The sequence below is a fragment of the Schistocerca serialis genome, chromosome 7 (genome assembly GCF_023864345.2).
Source record: "Schistocerca serialis cubense isolate TAMUIC-IGC-003099 chromosome 7, iqSchSeri2.2, whole genome shotgun sequence".
Taxonomy (NCBI): Eukaryota; Metazoa; Arthropoda; class Insecta; order Orthoptera; family Acrididae; genus Schistocerca; species Schistocerca serialis.
Window position 1 is genome coordinate 545333860 of NC_064644.1, and position 15054 is coordinate 545348913.

General features: G+C 45.0%; 1 protein-coding gene across 1 annotated transcript in view; it reads right to left on the minus strand.

The window, feature by feature from the left end:
- Positions 1 to 15054, minus strand: part of LOC126413237 (cysteine-rich venom protein-like) — a 148000-nt gene that overhangs the window by 44329 nt on the left and 88617 nt on the right. Inside the window, exon 2 of the mRNA XM_050083136.1 lies at positions 2564 to 2843. Within this exon, the coding sequence (XP_049939093.1) occupies positions 2564 to 2843 (280 nt within the window). The remainder of the gene's footprint in view (positions 1 to 2563; positions 2844 to 15054) is intronic.

Here is a 15054-nt window from a genome sequence, read left to right on the forward strand (position 1 = left end):
TCGCCACATGATAACCTACAACTGGGCGGATCTCCTGAACCACATCAGGGCTACACTCAAACCGGACTTCGATAGACACCTGAACCTCCTGCAAAAGGCGCAAACAATTCGTGTATCCATCACAAGCAAAATGTACTGCGTGGCCCAAGTACTTCCGCTCCATGTAGCTTTAGCGGCGTATTTTCAACGGACATTCAACTGGCTTGTTCTACTTGTCAACATCTTCAAAGTACAGTCACCCTGCCTCTAATGCTGGACTAATCAGCGTCCGACACAAAACGTGCAACATTCCTCATCAACCGATTGAGAAAAGACATACAGCGTCAGGACGCTTGCCTTCTCCGCTGTCTCTTAACCAGCATGAGACCAACGGCTCTAGCGCCACCGACACACTTCCGAAATACCAACGCATCCGCAAACACTTCCTTGAATTTAGTTATGTGCCTGCCAGCATTCCAAGCACCCCACAACTCCTCAACAAGACAGTATACACTATCATGACAAAGACCATTGAAGAAGAGGAAGCACAGTTGTACTGGACAGTACTATGGCGAAACATTTACCAGCCGTTCCTGTGTTCACGGATTCGCTCACGGTGGTATCTTTATGTCAGTGACAAAATCCCCACGACCGACAAACTGCACCGAATCCACCTTAGTGACACAGACGCCTGCCACAAATGCGGGGACGTTGACTCACTCGCACACATATTTGTTTGCGGATCAGTGTTGGATCTGTGGAACTTTCTTAGCCACCGACTAGCAGTCACTGATAGAACGAACGCACGCTATCTGAACGTTCGTGAAGTAATGCGGCCTGACCGCATGCGATACCCAGTTATGAACAAAATGCAGCATTATTGATGACGGCCGTACAACCACATACCGGGTGATCAAAAAGTTAGTATAAATTTGAAAACTGAATAAATCACGGAATAATGTAGATAGAGAGGTACAAATTGACACATGTGCTTGGAATGACATGGGGTTTCATTAGAACAAAAAAAAAAAAAAATAAATAAATAAAAAAAATACAAAAGTTCAAAAAATGTCCTACAGATGGCGCTTCATCTGATCAGAATAGCAATAATTGGCATAACAAAGTAAGACAAAGCAAATATGATGTTCTATACAGGAAATTCTCAATATGTCCACCATCATTCCTCAACAATAGCTGTAGTCGAGGAATAATGTTGTGAACAGCACTGTAAAGCATGTCCGGAGTTATGGTGAGGCATTGGCGTCGGATGTTGTCTTTCAGCATCCCTAGAGATGTCGGTCGATTACGATACACTTGCGACTCAGGTAACCCCAAAGCCAATAATCGCACGGACTGAGGTCTGGGGACCTGGGAGGCCAAGCATGACGAAAGTGGCGGCTGAGCACACGATCATCAACAAACGACGCGCGCAAGAGATCTTTCACGCGCCGAGCAATATGGGGTGGAGCGCCATCCTGCATAAGGATCGTACGTTCCAGCAGGTGTTTATCAGCCAGGCTGGGGATGATGCGATTCTGTAACATATCGGCGTACCTCTCACCCGTCACGGTAGTAGTTACAAAACCAGAATCACGCATTTCCTCGAAGGAAAAAGGCCCGATAACGGTAGATGTGGTAAATCCAACCCACACCGTGACTTTCTCGTCGTGCAATGGAGTTTCCGCGACAGTTATAGGATTTTCGGCAGCCCAAATTCTGCAGTTGCTGGCGCTGACAGACCCTCGGAGCGTGAAATGAGCTTCGTCAGTCCACAACACGTTACTCAACCAAACGTCATCTTCCGCCATCTTTTGAAACGCCCACACCGCAAATGCCCTCCGCTTCACTAAATCGCCAGGTAACAGTTCATGATGCCGATGGATTTTGTACGGATAGCATCGGAGGGTACGCCTAAGTGCCAACCAAACAGTAGTGTATGGAATGCCGGTGCGACGTGCGACTGCACGAGCGCTAACTTCCCCGTGCATAGACGAACCCGCTACAGTCTTCATTTCTTCCTGAACTGTCTCAGCAGCATTACGCCTTGTGCTCGGTCGGCCACTACAGGGTCTATCGTCTAAACATCCCGTGGCTTCAGACTTCGAAATCATTCTCGCCACAGCTGCATTTGTCAACGGACCTTTACCCGTTCGAATCCCCTTCCTATGGCGATAGCATCGTAACGCTGAACTAGCACATTCCCGATTCTGATAACACAGTTCAGTAAAAGCGCCTTTTTAGGTAACGTCAACATGCTGCGACTGCTGGCGCATCTGATTCTCTGTCTCATTACAGCTCCTTTTATACACGATTGTCATGCGCAGTCACTGACGTTTTGCTGTCCAGCGCCATCCGTCGGACATTTTTTTGAACTTTGTTTTTTTTTTTGGTTCTAATAAAACACCATGTCATTCCAAGCATGTGTGTCAATTTTTACCTCTCTATCTACATTATTCCGTGGTTTATTAAGTTTTCAAATTTATACTGACGTTATAATTGTTCGGTCTCATATGTTATCAGTGTGACAGTGTTCGGTAAAGGTGTTCCCTATCTGACAGTGTGTGCAGACGCTGGGGCAGCCCACCTCGTGGAAGACGGCGCGCCCGCAGCCCAGCAGGTAGGTCCAGCCCCAGACGAGCTGCGTGTAGTGCGCCGTCGGCCGGTCCTCGACCGGCTGCAAGCTGAACGACGACACCCACGACGGGTCGAAGTCCTCGATCTCGTTGTACCACTCGCGCACGCGCGACCGCACGTCCTTCGGCAGCGGGAAGTTGTAGGCGGTCGTCACGACGTTCTGCCCCACGGGGAAGCGCGGCGAGTCGCGGCACTCGTCGTGCGGCCGCGTCGTGTAGAAGCTGTCGCACCTGCCGGCCCAAACGTCCGCTGCTGACGCCGTACACTCTGTTATACACCATATACAGCGATAAGCCAAAACATCATGAACACTGCCGACAGCGACGTTGGATGCCGCCTGGTGGTTCTGAGGGCACGTGACGAGCTAACAGAAACGGTTCAAAAATGGTTCGAATGGCTCTGAGCACTATGGGACTTAACATCTATGGTCATCAGTCCCCTAGAACTTAGAACTACTTAAACCTAACTAACCTAAGGACATCACACAACACCCAGTCATTACGAAGCAGAGAAAATCCCTGACCCCGCCGGGAGAAACACACGTAAGTAGCCGAAGTATACACGATCACCCTAGCGAAGATATTGCCTGCAAATCAGGAAATCCGTTGAGATAACAGGCTTTGACGTCCGCCCCCGGTAGCTGAGTGGAGCCGCCACGGTAGCTCAGCGTGTTCGGACAGAGGGTTAGCTGCCCACTGTAATAAAAAAAAACTGAGTCAACGGATCAACGGACAACCTGAATGAGTGTCATCGGACGTCCGCCACGAACAAATTCAACGAACAATATAGAACAAAATGAGATTAAAAAAAAAGTGGTCAGAGCGACAGAATGTCAATCCCAAGGGTCCAGGTTCGATTCCCAGCTGGGTCGGAGATTTTCTCCCCTCAGGAACTGGGTGTTGTGTTGTCCTAACCATCAACATTTCATCCCCATCGATGCGCAAGTCGTCGAAGTGGCGTCAAATCTAAATACTTGTACCCGGCGAACGGTCTACCCGACGGGAGGTTCAAATGGTTCAAGTGGCTCTGAGCAATATGCGACTTAACTTCTGAGGTCATCATTCGCCTACAACTTAGAAATAATTAAACCTAACTAACCTAAGGACATCACACACATCCATTCCCGAGGCAGGATATGAACCTGCGACCGTAGCGGTCGCTCGGTTCCAGACTGTAGCGCCTAGAACAGCACGGCCACTCCGGCCGGCCCGACGGGAGGTCCTAGACACACATTATTATTATTAGCGGCTTTGACAAAGGGCACATTATTATTACGCAGAGTCCGTGAACGAGTACCTCCAAAACGGCAGAGCTGGTCGAAAGTTCACATGCTACTGTCGTGAGCATGTAGTGAATGAGGTAGAAGAACAGTGAAACTACCACTACGTGCTAAATGGTTGGACGCCCACGACTCTTCACAGAACGTAGGGTTCGGACGATTGTCTGCTCTGTAAAGTAGGATAGATGGCGATATGCGACATCTCTGCCGTAAGAGAGCAATCCTGATACACGCCTAAGTGTTTCGGAGCACACCGTTTATCGTTCGTTGTCGAACATGGAGCTCCACAGCAGACCACCCATACTTGTTCCCATATTGACCCAACAACATTGTGAATTATGATAGCAGTGAGCACGGACCATCGGGATTCGACCGTCGATCAGCGGAAACATGTCGGGTCTTCGGGTGAATCGCATTTTTGCTACACTAGTTCGATGGTCGTCTCCACAAACGCCGTCATCGAGCTGAACGGCAGCTTCAAACGTACAGCAGGCTGGTGGGAGCAGTGTTATGCTTTGGAAGACATTCTCCTGCACTTGCATAAGACCTGTGGCAGGAATCGAAGACACTTTGACAGCTGCGAACCACCTGCATCCCTTCATGCTTGATGTGCTCCCCGACTGCGATGTCAGCCTTCAGCAGTACAATTCTCCTCGTCCCGGAGCCAGAATCTTGCTACAGTGGGTTGAGGAGCATTATAGTGAACTCACGTTGATGTCTGAGCGACCTAATTCACTTGATGTAAATCCTATGGAATTCATCTGGATCGCTATCGGGCGCCATCACCGCGTACGCAAATTGGCGGCCCGTTATTTATGCGAATTACATGACCCGTGTGTAGGCATCTGATGCCACATACCTCCACAAACCTACCAACAAACTGTCGGATCCGTGGCACGCAGAATCAATGACGTATTTCGTTCGAAACGCGGACGAACAAGCTACCAAGCAGATGACCATGGCGTTTTGGATCATCCATTTACATACAACGAGCGGCTCTGACTGGCGAAATCGGCGCACCAGGTCATGTCGTAAGCGAATTTCCTCCAGCTGAAGATGTACGGAGGACTGCAAGGCACGGATCACGACGTACAACTTTTTGCGGCATAATTACAGTAAAATAGGACATTTGAACCCCTACATGTTCTAGCTGAAGATGTATCAGAAAAAGTGAGGCGTAACCATAGCGAATATACAACACAGTAAAGACAGCTGAGGTCCTTCTAGGCGCTCAGTCCGGAACCGCGCCACTGCTACGGTCGTAGGTTCGAATCCTGCCTCGGGCATGGATGTGTGTGATGTCCTTAGGTTAGTTAGGTTTAACTAGTTCTAAGTTCTAGGGGACTGATGACCACATATGTTAAGTCCTATAGTGCTCAGAGCCATTTGAACCAAGCTGAGGTCTGTAGACGATCCTAGAGAAAGACAACGACACCAGACAGCTCGGCCCAGTAACGGAAGTGTGAAGGGAGGTAAATATGAAGGAATTTTCCCAATGGGACGGAAATCGGTGGATCTGAGGTAAATGCGCAAACAAATGATTACAATTTGAGAAAAACTGGACGATTTATTCAGCAGAGCCGGCAGGAGTGGCCGAGCGGCTCTAGGCGCTACAGTCTGGAGCTGCACGACCGCTACAGTCGCAGGTTCGAATCCTTCCTCGGGCATCGGTGTGTGTGATGTCCTTACGTTAGTTAGGTTTAAGTAATTCTAAGTCTAGGAGACTGATGACCTCAGAAGTTAAGTCCCATAGTGCTCAGAGCCATTTGAACCCTTTTGTTCAGGAGAAAGAGTTTTACAAACTGAGCAAGTCAATAACGCACTGCTCCACCTCTGGCTCTTATGCAAGCAGTTACTGGGCTTGGCACTGATTGACAGATTTCTTGGAGGTCCTCCTGAGGGATATCGTGCCAAATTCTGTCCAACTGGCGCGTTAGATCGTCAAAATCCCTAGCTGGCTGGAGAGATCCGGCGACCTTACTGGCCAAGGTGAGGTTTGCTAAACACGAAGGCAAGCAATAGAAACTCTCACATTGTGCGAGGCGGGGCATTATCTCGCTGAAATATAAGTCCAATGTGGCTTTCCATAAGTGGCAACAAAACGAGGTGAAGGATGTCGTAGACCTACCGCTGTGCTGCAGGGGTGGCGTGGATGACAACCATAGGCGTCCTGCCATGAAATAAAATGACACCCCAGACCATAACTCATCGTTGTCGGGCCGTATGGCGGGCGACAATCAGGTTAGTATACCACCGCTGTCCGGACACGTCTTCGGACTGGAATATCATTGACTGGAGTAGAACAGCCTTACAGTGATGAGTTCCACTTCGAACTGAGTACGGATGACCAGCGAAGACGTGTCTGGTGACGCGCCAGACAGCGATGGTATACCAACCTGAGTGTCGCCTGCCATATGGCACGGCAACCAGGAGTGACTGTACCTATAGTGAAGAGAAATAATGCAGCTACACAAAATAACATACTTTATAATGTTATATGAGGGGGACTTATCCTAATATTATCAATAGTATGCGAAGTGAAATTATTATTATCAGTGTCAGTATTAGTCCATAATTTTTAGTAATGGTACTAGTCACTGAAGAAAAACCACAGTGGTTGTAATAGTAATAGGGACTTTTCATACTTGTGATCGTTATATTATTTGTTATTGTAGTAGTGCTGGGAGTAGTAGTGGTAGTAGTAGTAGTAGTAGTAGTGGTAGTAGAATATGCTGTTGTAAAATTACTAATAGCAGTAAGTATAAAGATAATTAACGTTACTGGTAGTAAAGGTAACTTGAAGTAATGAAAACGTATAGCTCTCGTTCTGTTACAGCAAGAGTCACAGCCGACTGAGAGGGAAAAGATGCGAGAGGAGAAAAAAAAAAAAAAAAAAAAAAAAAAAAAAAAAAAAAAAAAACAGTCCGGTAGCGTACATGTAGCCATCTGAACTAGCAATTCTTGAGAACATATCTAGTTGAGACCAGTGATTTTTTGTAGTACTTAAAAATGAAGACCAACAGTCTCAATAGCGGTTGAGACTACTTGTGTTTATTTTAAAGCTGTCCCAATGTTAGGGCGATAGTAGCAGAAAGAAATAAAGACAGGGAAAAATAGTATGATAGGCACTGTAAACTAAATTCAGTGTTCAGAACAGAATAGATAAAAAGTAAATAGATCATCATGAAGATCCGCATAAACGTAACTGTACACTGAAAATCAGTAAGGGGCTAAATGTCAATGAAGTGATTCCGAGTTATTCAGTTTTTTTTGTTTTGACAAAAATATTTTAATGAGAAAACCTCAACAAAATTTTATATTTATTGTCTACAGTAAGTCACAGAAGTATTGCGAAAATTTTTTAAGTTCCCTTTCTTTTATCGGTGAAAATAAATATTTTATTCTGAAAGATGCAGAACGTGCTAAACGCGATACAAGTATCGGTAGAAACTAGGTAAACACTTATCAGTTTTTTTTAATAATAAACATTCTACAGATACAGTGGCCTGTGGTTAAATTATTTATAATCCTTCTTTTAACTTTATAGTCCTCAAAGCAACATCAGTTGATTACCTTTTCGAAAAATGCTCTACTAACTACTTTCATATACGTCAGCATCTGTTGCAGATACTTTTTCTTTTCAGCTAACAAGTTGTTTTTGCATTGTAGAGACGGTAAAACAAAGCTATTTACTATGTCAGTGGTAACCCTTATTTGAAAATCTAGTAGGTGCCCCAGTCTTCATGTTCGTTAAACATTGCCTTGACAACACCAGGTGGAATTTTTTCCACTTGAATTCAACTGCATTTGGAAATATTTACTGTCGTTCTGGTAATATGTGTGTCGGCTGCTTAAAAAAACAAATTCGTAGGCTGGAGCATAGTAACCACAAATGGATTGTTAGGTGTTGCATTCACCATAAATTTTGTAAGGTCCTCACATACTTGACATTCTGACATTCTTCCAGTCGCTTACGTTTTTTCAACCTGGGCTAAATCTCTTTCACACGCTGGAAACAATTACAGAACTTTGTGGCACTTATCCCGCTTTAGCCTCTCCGTTAGGTCGGCACGTACCGCTCATGCTATCTTTCGGGTCGCATGTGCAGTACTAGAAATGGTCTTAGCGCTTAGCCCTCTTTTCAGTTTGTTGGTAATGGCACCTAGCTTGGTTTTCAGGTTTAACTAAAAAAACGAAATGGCACTCAGCCGTTATTGATTTCCACTCTACAATTATATATGTAACAGTCCATATTTTCAGCAAGAAAGTGGACTATAGTAAATAAACAAAAAAAAAACAATAAAAATACGTTGTATACATATTGCATCTAGAACAACGTTGTATATGAATAGGTGATCAATAAACACCTATTCAAGACTGGTAAAAAGAAAAAAAAATGAAACTACACTTTTATTAGTGGTGAATACCATTTATTTTATATTACACTCCTGGAAATGGAAAAAAGAACACATTGACACCGCTGTGTCATACCCACCATACTTGCTCCGGACACTGCGAGAGGGCTGTACAAGCAATGATCACACGCACGGCACAGCGGACACACCAGGAACCGCGGTGTTGGCCGTCGAATGGCGCTAGCTGCGCAGCATTTGTGTACCGCCGCCGTCAGTGTCAGCCAGTTTGCCGTGGCATACGGAGCTCCATCGCAGTCTTTAACACTGGTAGCATGCCGCGACAGCGTGGACGTGAACCGTATGTGCAGTTGACGGACTTTGAGCGAGGGCGTATAGTGGGCATGCGGGAGGCCGGGTGGACGTACCGCCGAATTGCTCAACACGTGGGGCGTGAGGTCTCCACAGTACATAGATGTTGTCGCCAGTGGTCGGCGGAAGGTGCACGTGCCCGACGACCTGGGACCGGACCGCAGCGACGCACGGATGCGCGCCAAGACCGTAGGATCCTACGCAGTGCCGTAGGGGACCGCACCGCCACTTCCCAGCAAATTAGGGACACTGTTGCTCCTGGGGTATCGGCGAGGACCATTCGCAACCGTCTCCATGAAGCTGGGCTACGGTCCCGCACACCGTTAGGCCGCCTTCCGCTCACGCCCCAACATCGTGCAGCCCGCCTCCAGTGGTGTCGCGACAGGCGTGAATGGAGGGACGAATGGAGACGTGTCGTCTTCAGCGATGAGAGTCACTTCTGCCTTGGTGCCAATGATGGTCGTATGCGTGTTTGGCGCCGTGCAGGTGAGCGCCACAATCAGGACTGCATACGACCGAGGCACACAGGGCCAACACCCGGCATCATGGTGTGGGGAGCGATCTCCTACACTGGCCGTACACCACTGGTGATCGTCGAGGGGACACTGAAGAGTGCACGGTACATCCAAACCGTCATCGAACCCATCGTTCTACCATTTCTAGACCGGCAAGGGAACTTGCTGTTCCAACAGGACAATGCACGTCCGCATGTATCCCGTGCCACCCAACGTGCTCTAGAAGGTGTAAGTCAACTACCCTGGCCAGCAAGATCTCCGGATCTGTCCCCCATTGAACATGTTTGGGACTGGATGAAGCGTCGTCTCACGCGGTCTGCACGTCCAGCACGAACGCTGGTCCAACTGAGGCGCCAGGTGGAAATGGCATGGCAAGCCGTTCCACAGGACTACATCCAGCATCTCTACGATCGTCTCCATGGGAGAATAGCAGCCTGCATTGCTGCGAAAGGTGGATATACACTGTACTAGTGCCGACATTGTGCATGCTCTGTTGCCTGTGTCTATGTGCCTGTGGTTCTGTCAGTGTGATCATGTGATGTATCTGACCCCAGGAATGTGTCAATAAAGTTTCCCCTTCCTGGGACAATGAATTCACGGTGTTCTTATTTCAATTTCCAGGAGTGTAGTTTAAGTGAATTATTAGAAGTTTTGTCGGGCAAAAGGAAAGGAAGTTTGCATAAATCAAACAGGAATTCTGTTCGTAGCGTACAATCCGAGACATTTGTTATGAAAATAAGTGACAAAGCTAGAACTGCGATGAAACATTTTGTCAAGCGTAAGATGTATTTTTTCTGCAAGTGTTTCATCCCCTGCTTTGTGACATAGGATCGAACACGTATTAAATGAAAAAAAAAAAAAAAAACTGGCAAAGCGAGAAAACATCACAAGACACTATATTAAAGTAGGCTAAGAAGAAAACGTACATTCTATTGCTTGATGTTTTCTCGCTTACGATGGGTAAATATAAGTTCTTGATTATGACGTCGAGAACAACAAGAATTTTACACTGTCGCCGAGACTGCGATACGCCCGTTTTCGAACACCAGGGGCGTCCAGTTCTCTTGCGATTCTCGGTTGTTCACAGAGAGTTGATCTCTGCCATTTCACTCTTCGTCATTCAGCTTTCTTTTCCACACTGACAGCTTTTGCTGGAACGCTACTGCTACTTTTTGCAACTTGTCCAGCTTTTAAATAGACATCATTATCACTGCTCTGCCCTAAGGCAGGTCTTCACAAGTAGCTCTCCATGCAGTCCTGTCATTTGCTATCTTCTTCATTTGTTCATAATTGTTTTCTATTCTTATACTATCCACCATATGGTATCTTCTGCACTCTCTTATTCTTCCGTTCACAGTTCCTTCCATAGCATCTATCAGTAAACAATCTCTCCTGATCCAGTGCTCAAGCTCGTTGCATTGCGTCTGCCTGACTACCTTTAAAATTTCTGTCTCTGACCCCACTCCTCTCAACACCTCCTCAGTTCTCACTTTGTCTATCAATTTTACCCCTTCCATCCTCCTCCAAATCCATATATCAAATGCTTCTATTTTTTTCTTCCTCTTTCCTCAGTGTCCATGTCTCTGTTCTGTATAATGACACACTCCAGACTTGGCCAGTCTGTTCCTTAGGTCCCTGTCCATGCACTTCCATAGAAGCCTCTTCTTCTTATTAAATGCCTCCTTGGCGATTCCTACACTTTTTTTCACCTCCTTATTACACTTCATGTCGTCCGTAATAATGCTTCCCACATATTTGAAAGAATATTTTTTCTATATCTTCCTGTCCTAACTTTATAGTTGTTCTTAATTTTCTTGTACTTATCACCAAACATTTTGTCTTTTACTTATTGATTCTCATCACGAATTCCTCTAGGTCCTACTTAATTCTTTTAACATTCCAGTCATAGTTCTTTCACTCTCTGTCAGTATCATCAGATCATATGCATATAGAATACACTATATCTTCCCTTCACCGACTCTCTACTTAGTTTCAAACATTTCTGAATAATATGCTCCAAACACGTAAATGTTAAACAGTGTTAGGGAGAGTCATCGGCCTTGCCTCACTCTCCTTCCGGTAGTGCTGATTAAAAAAAAAAAATCAAGCATCTATCGAACCTAAACATTAGAAAAGCTCAAAGTATAGTGTGTTTTTGCAGTTTTATTTCCAAGTAAATGGTCGAAATACGCATTGAATTTTCTAAGTTGTCTCTGAGGCAATTTTTGACGAGTAAACAAGATCTCTATAACGCTCAATTTCATTTTATATTCATCTAAAGAACTTCAGCTGACAGATGGGCACTGTCGGTTTCACTCAAGAAATTATATAATTGCCTTATTTCTAGAAAGCATTTGAACTGGCTAATCCAGCTGAAACATAGTTCAAAATACCTGGGTGGCAATAGAGACTGTGGTTTGCACAAGAATGCGAGATTGACACTGCAGGTAGAGGATATCCGAGTTTTTTCCTGACCAAATTTTAACTTTTCTGCTAAACGGCGCGCAAAATAATCCAGTTGCAAATTTCCTCTTTGACCCATCGAAACTGTACTAACACCTGTAACAAACACCCGATTTGACCGAATGAAAATATTTTGCTCAGTATTCAATCAGTTTTACAATACACAAGGGCATTTTCATTATTTTCTTCATCGAGGAGACGTCGTTTCGTTGACAACAACTGACTTCGAAGATCTTTATTACATGCTTTCTTTTTCATAGACATGTTTCTCAGACGACCAGATGTCCTCTGTAATGCCGCTAAGAAATTCTGTAAGCTGACTTTATCTGCACTATTTAAAAAAACCTCAACGGTAAATGTACATTTATGAGCACTCGTCTTCTCCAGTGAAAACTTTTCCAAACTCTCTATGCTCGTTTTATGGATCTCATATTTTCTGAAATGCTCAGTGTTTTCTTCTGTTGCACGTGCTGAGCTATCACTGGCGCTACGACTACAGGGCAAATTGCGCGATGGAAATGCATCTCTTAGTTCTCGCTTCCGCGACAATTTTAGTAGTTCAGAACGCAAGTCTCCAACACAATCTGTTTCTCTGAAATGGTGAGAGCATGTTATAGCATTTGCACCGTTCACGGCGTATTTTATGCAAAATTTTGACAGTCAAATATTTTGCAGACTTGAATCCCGATGACCCGAAGGAAAGTATAAAACACTACTTCCGTGCTTTTAGTGTGCGATTGCGAGAATTACAACCAACAAAAGGACAACCTGGCTTTGCTTGCAGACACTCAGAACAGTTTCGGTTACCCATCGTCCAGTACACAGAAGCAACTCGGCGAAAACGACAGCTAACGAAATCACTTAAGCCTCCAGTCACTCGTCCGTGGGCACCATGGCATGGCATGTAACAGAGTGTTCCTGAAGTTGTCCTTTTTCATATCTGTCCTCTGTACCTACCTCAAAACAATCTGATTTATCTTAAAGTTACACCACAAACACGAAAGGATCGATTTTCGTTACTGTTGCGAGCAGAGAATCAAGCGGTAGTCCAACATGTACACGTAGTTCCTTGGCGCACCTTGAGTAACTGCGTCCTGCCATTCTTCACGTGTCTCAACTCACAGAGAGGTGTTTCGGGTGTAGTTTAACCGATCCGTTATGACTGTTACGCCGAGCCTCTAGCAGTCGTGCGTTTCAAAGACAGACGTGAATCCTTCAAGGTACTTAAACAGCTAATGAACAGGGAGAAAACAACCTTCCAACTAGTGAAACAGGACGTTTATATTTCAGAAGTCATTCAAGTAATCACAAGAATTGTTAACAACCGCGTCTAATGGTAAATGCGCTTGCTGCCTCTCTCATTACCAACGTAGAAAAACACTTCATTTCGAAGGTGAGAAGTGCAAGGTAAATCTCGTGGTTCAAGGCTGTGATAGTTACTTTATCAAAATAGGAGGAATTCTATATCTTTATTATTTCAGGCCTATGCTTTTTGGTGGGAGAACTGGAATTTATTTTCGGAGCACAGTGGTTCCTCTATGCTGGTTAATTTTAAGGAGCGAGTGGGTAGGAGTGTTTGCGCTTTGTGTGATAATCTAGGATAAGAAATCACAACATCACTGACTACGGCTGTCGATAGAAATACAAAGAATGACACGAAGATCTTTGTGTTTAACAAGAGCCACAAGAAATAGGTTTCAGATTATCTCAGAGGTCAACACTAAAATTTCATCTCCAGCACTGACCATTTTGAGCATCAATGGACGCGGTTCAAGGGCGTTGTACAATACGCTTCAGAAAGGTGTGTGCCGAGAAAAAATTGTGAGGGACATAAAAGACCCGGTGTGGTTTCGCGGCCGTGTTAGAACGCTGCTACGAAAGCAAGGAGAGCTTCACTGCAAAGTTAAACGTAGTCAGAGCCTCATAGACAACAAAAACTAAACGAAGCCTGCAATCGATTTAGGGTGAACCTACGTGAATACTTCAGAAAGTAAGTTATACATGCCGTCCCATGCTATGACTATTGGGGAACAAGAATGACGTCTTGTCTGAAGAGAGTACACGTTCCACATTTCCTGCAAACGCTGTTGTACTGCGGTACGGATAACAAGTGCATGGTGATGTGTAGTTGAAATACCGCGGAAACCTGAACCGTACTTCAAAGCTGAAGTACACGGGAGGTTCCGACTCTTTGGGCCAAAACGTCTAAATTGCACGCAGATTCATCGTCATATTCTGGCTGTATGTGGAACAAATACAATGTCGCATCCAGCTGTAGTGAAATGGTAACTACAATTTGACGAAGGACGCATAGACGTGGGTAATAACAATCGGGAAGTCGAGATCTTTCACTACGTTAATCACAACTTTTCGGCAGGCTGTAGGAACATCTCCAGGGGAAAGAGATTTTCCAATGATGAGGACGTTCACACAGCGATTCTGGAATGCCTACGTGGCCAAGGAGTGCGTTCCTATCGTGACGTAAATAGTGACTGTTTTGAACAAATCCATACTCATTGGCAGCTATGGAAGGAATTAACTCGGTCGCGTGACATAAAAAGACAGGAACAGACCTGTTACAATTCAGAGTGTTGCGCATTATTATTGTGTAGTGCGAGCACGGAGAACGTCTCTGCAGACAGTATCGATGACTATGTTCTCTTCTAACTACTGACATAATATTCAAACGTAAATCTGATGGATTTGATTTGAAATTTTGCAGATACTAATATTCATGTTCATAATTTTAAAGGGTATCGTCAGTAGTGCCACAAGGAAGTGTGATAGGACCGCTGTTATTTTCTATATACATAAATGATCTGGTGGAGAAGGCCGGCACAAATATCCGATTGTTTGCTGATGATGCTGTGGTCTACGGTAAGGTGTTGAAGTTGAGTGACTGTAGGAGGGTACGAGTGACTCATACAAAATTTTTGATTGGCGTGATGAAAGTCAGTTAGCTCTAAATGCAGAGGAATGTAAATTAATGCGGATGAGTAGGAAAAACAAACCGCTAACGTTCGGATACAACGTTAGCAGTGTCCTGCTTGACACAGTTAACGTTGTTTAAACATCTGGGTGAACTGTGCAAAGCGGCGTGAGACGGAACGAGCGTGTGAGCATTGTGCTTCGGGTTGTTGCGAGAATTTTGGGAAAGTGTGCTTCATCTGTAAAGGAGACCGCATATAGGACGCTAGTGCGACCTATTCTTGAGTATTGCTCGAGCGTTTGGGATTATTACCTGGTCAGATAAAAGAAAGACATTGAAGCAATTCAAAGGCGTGATACCAGATTTGTTACCGGTACGTTCGAACAACACGCAAATGTTACGGACATGCTTTGGGAACTAAAGTAGGAATCCCTGGAGGGAAAGCAACTTTCATTTTTAAGAACTCCATTGACAAAGTTTAGAGAACCGGCATTTGAAGCTGATTGCAGAACGATTCTACTGCTGCCAACT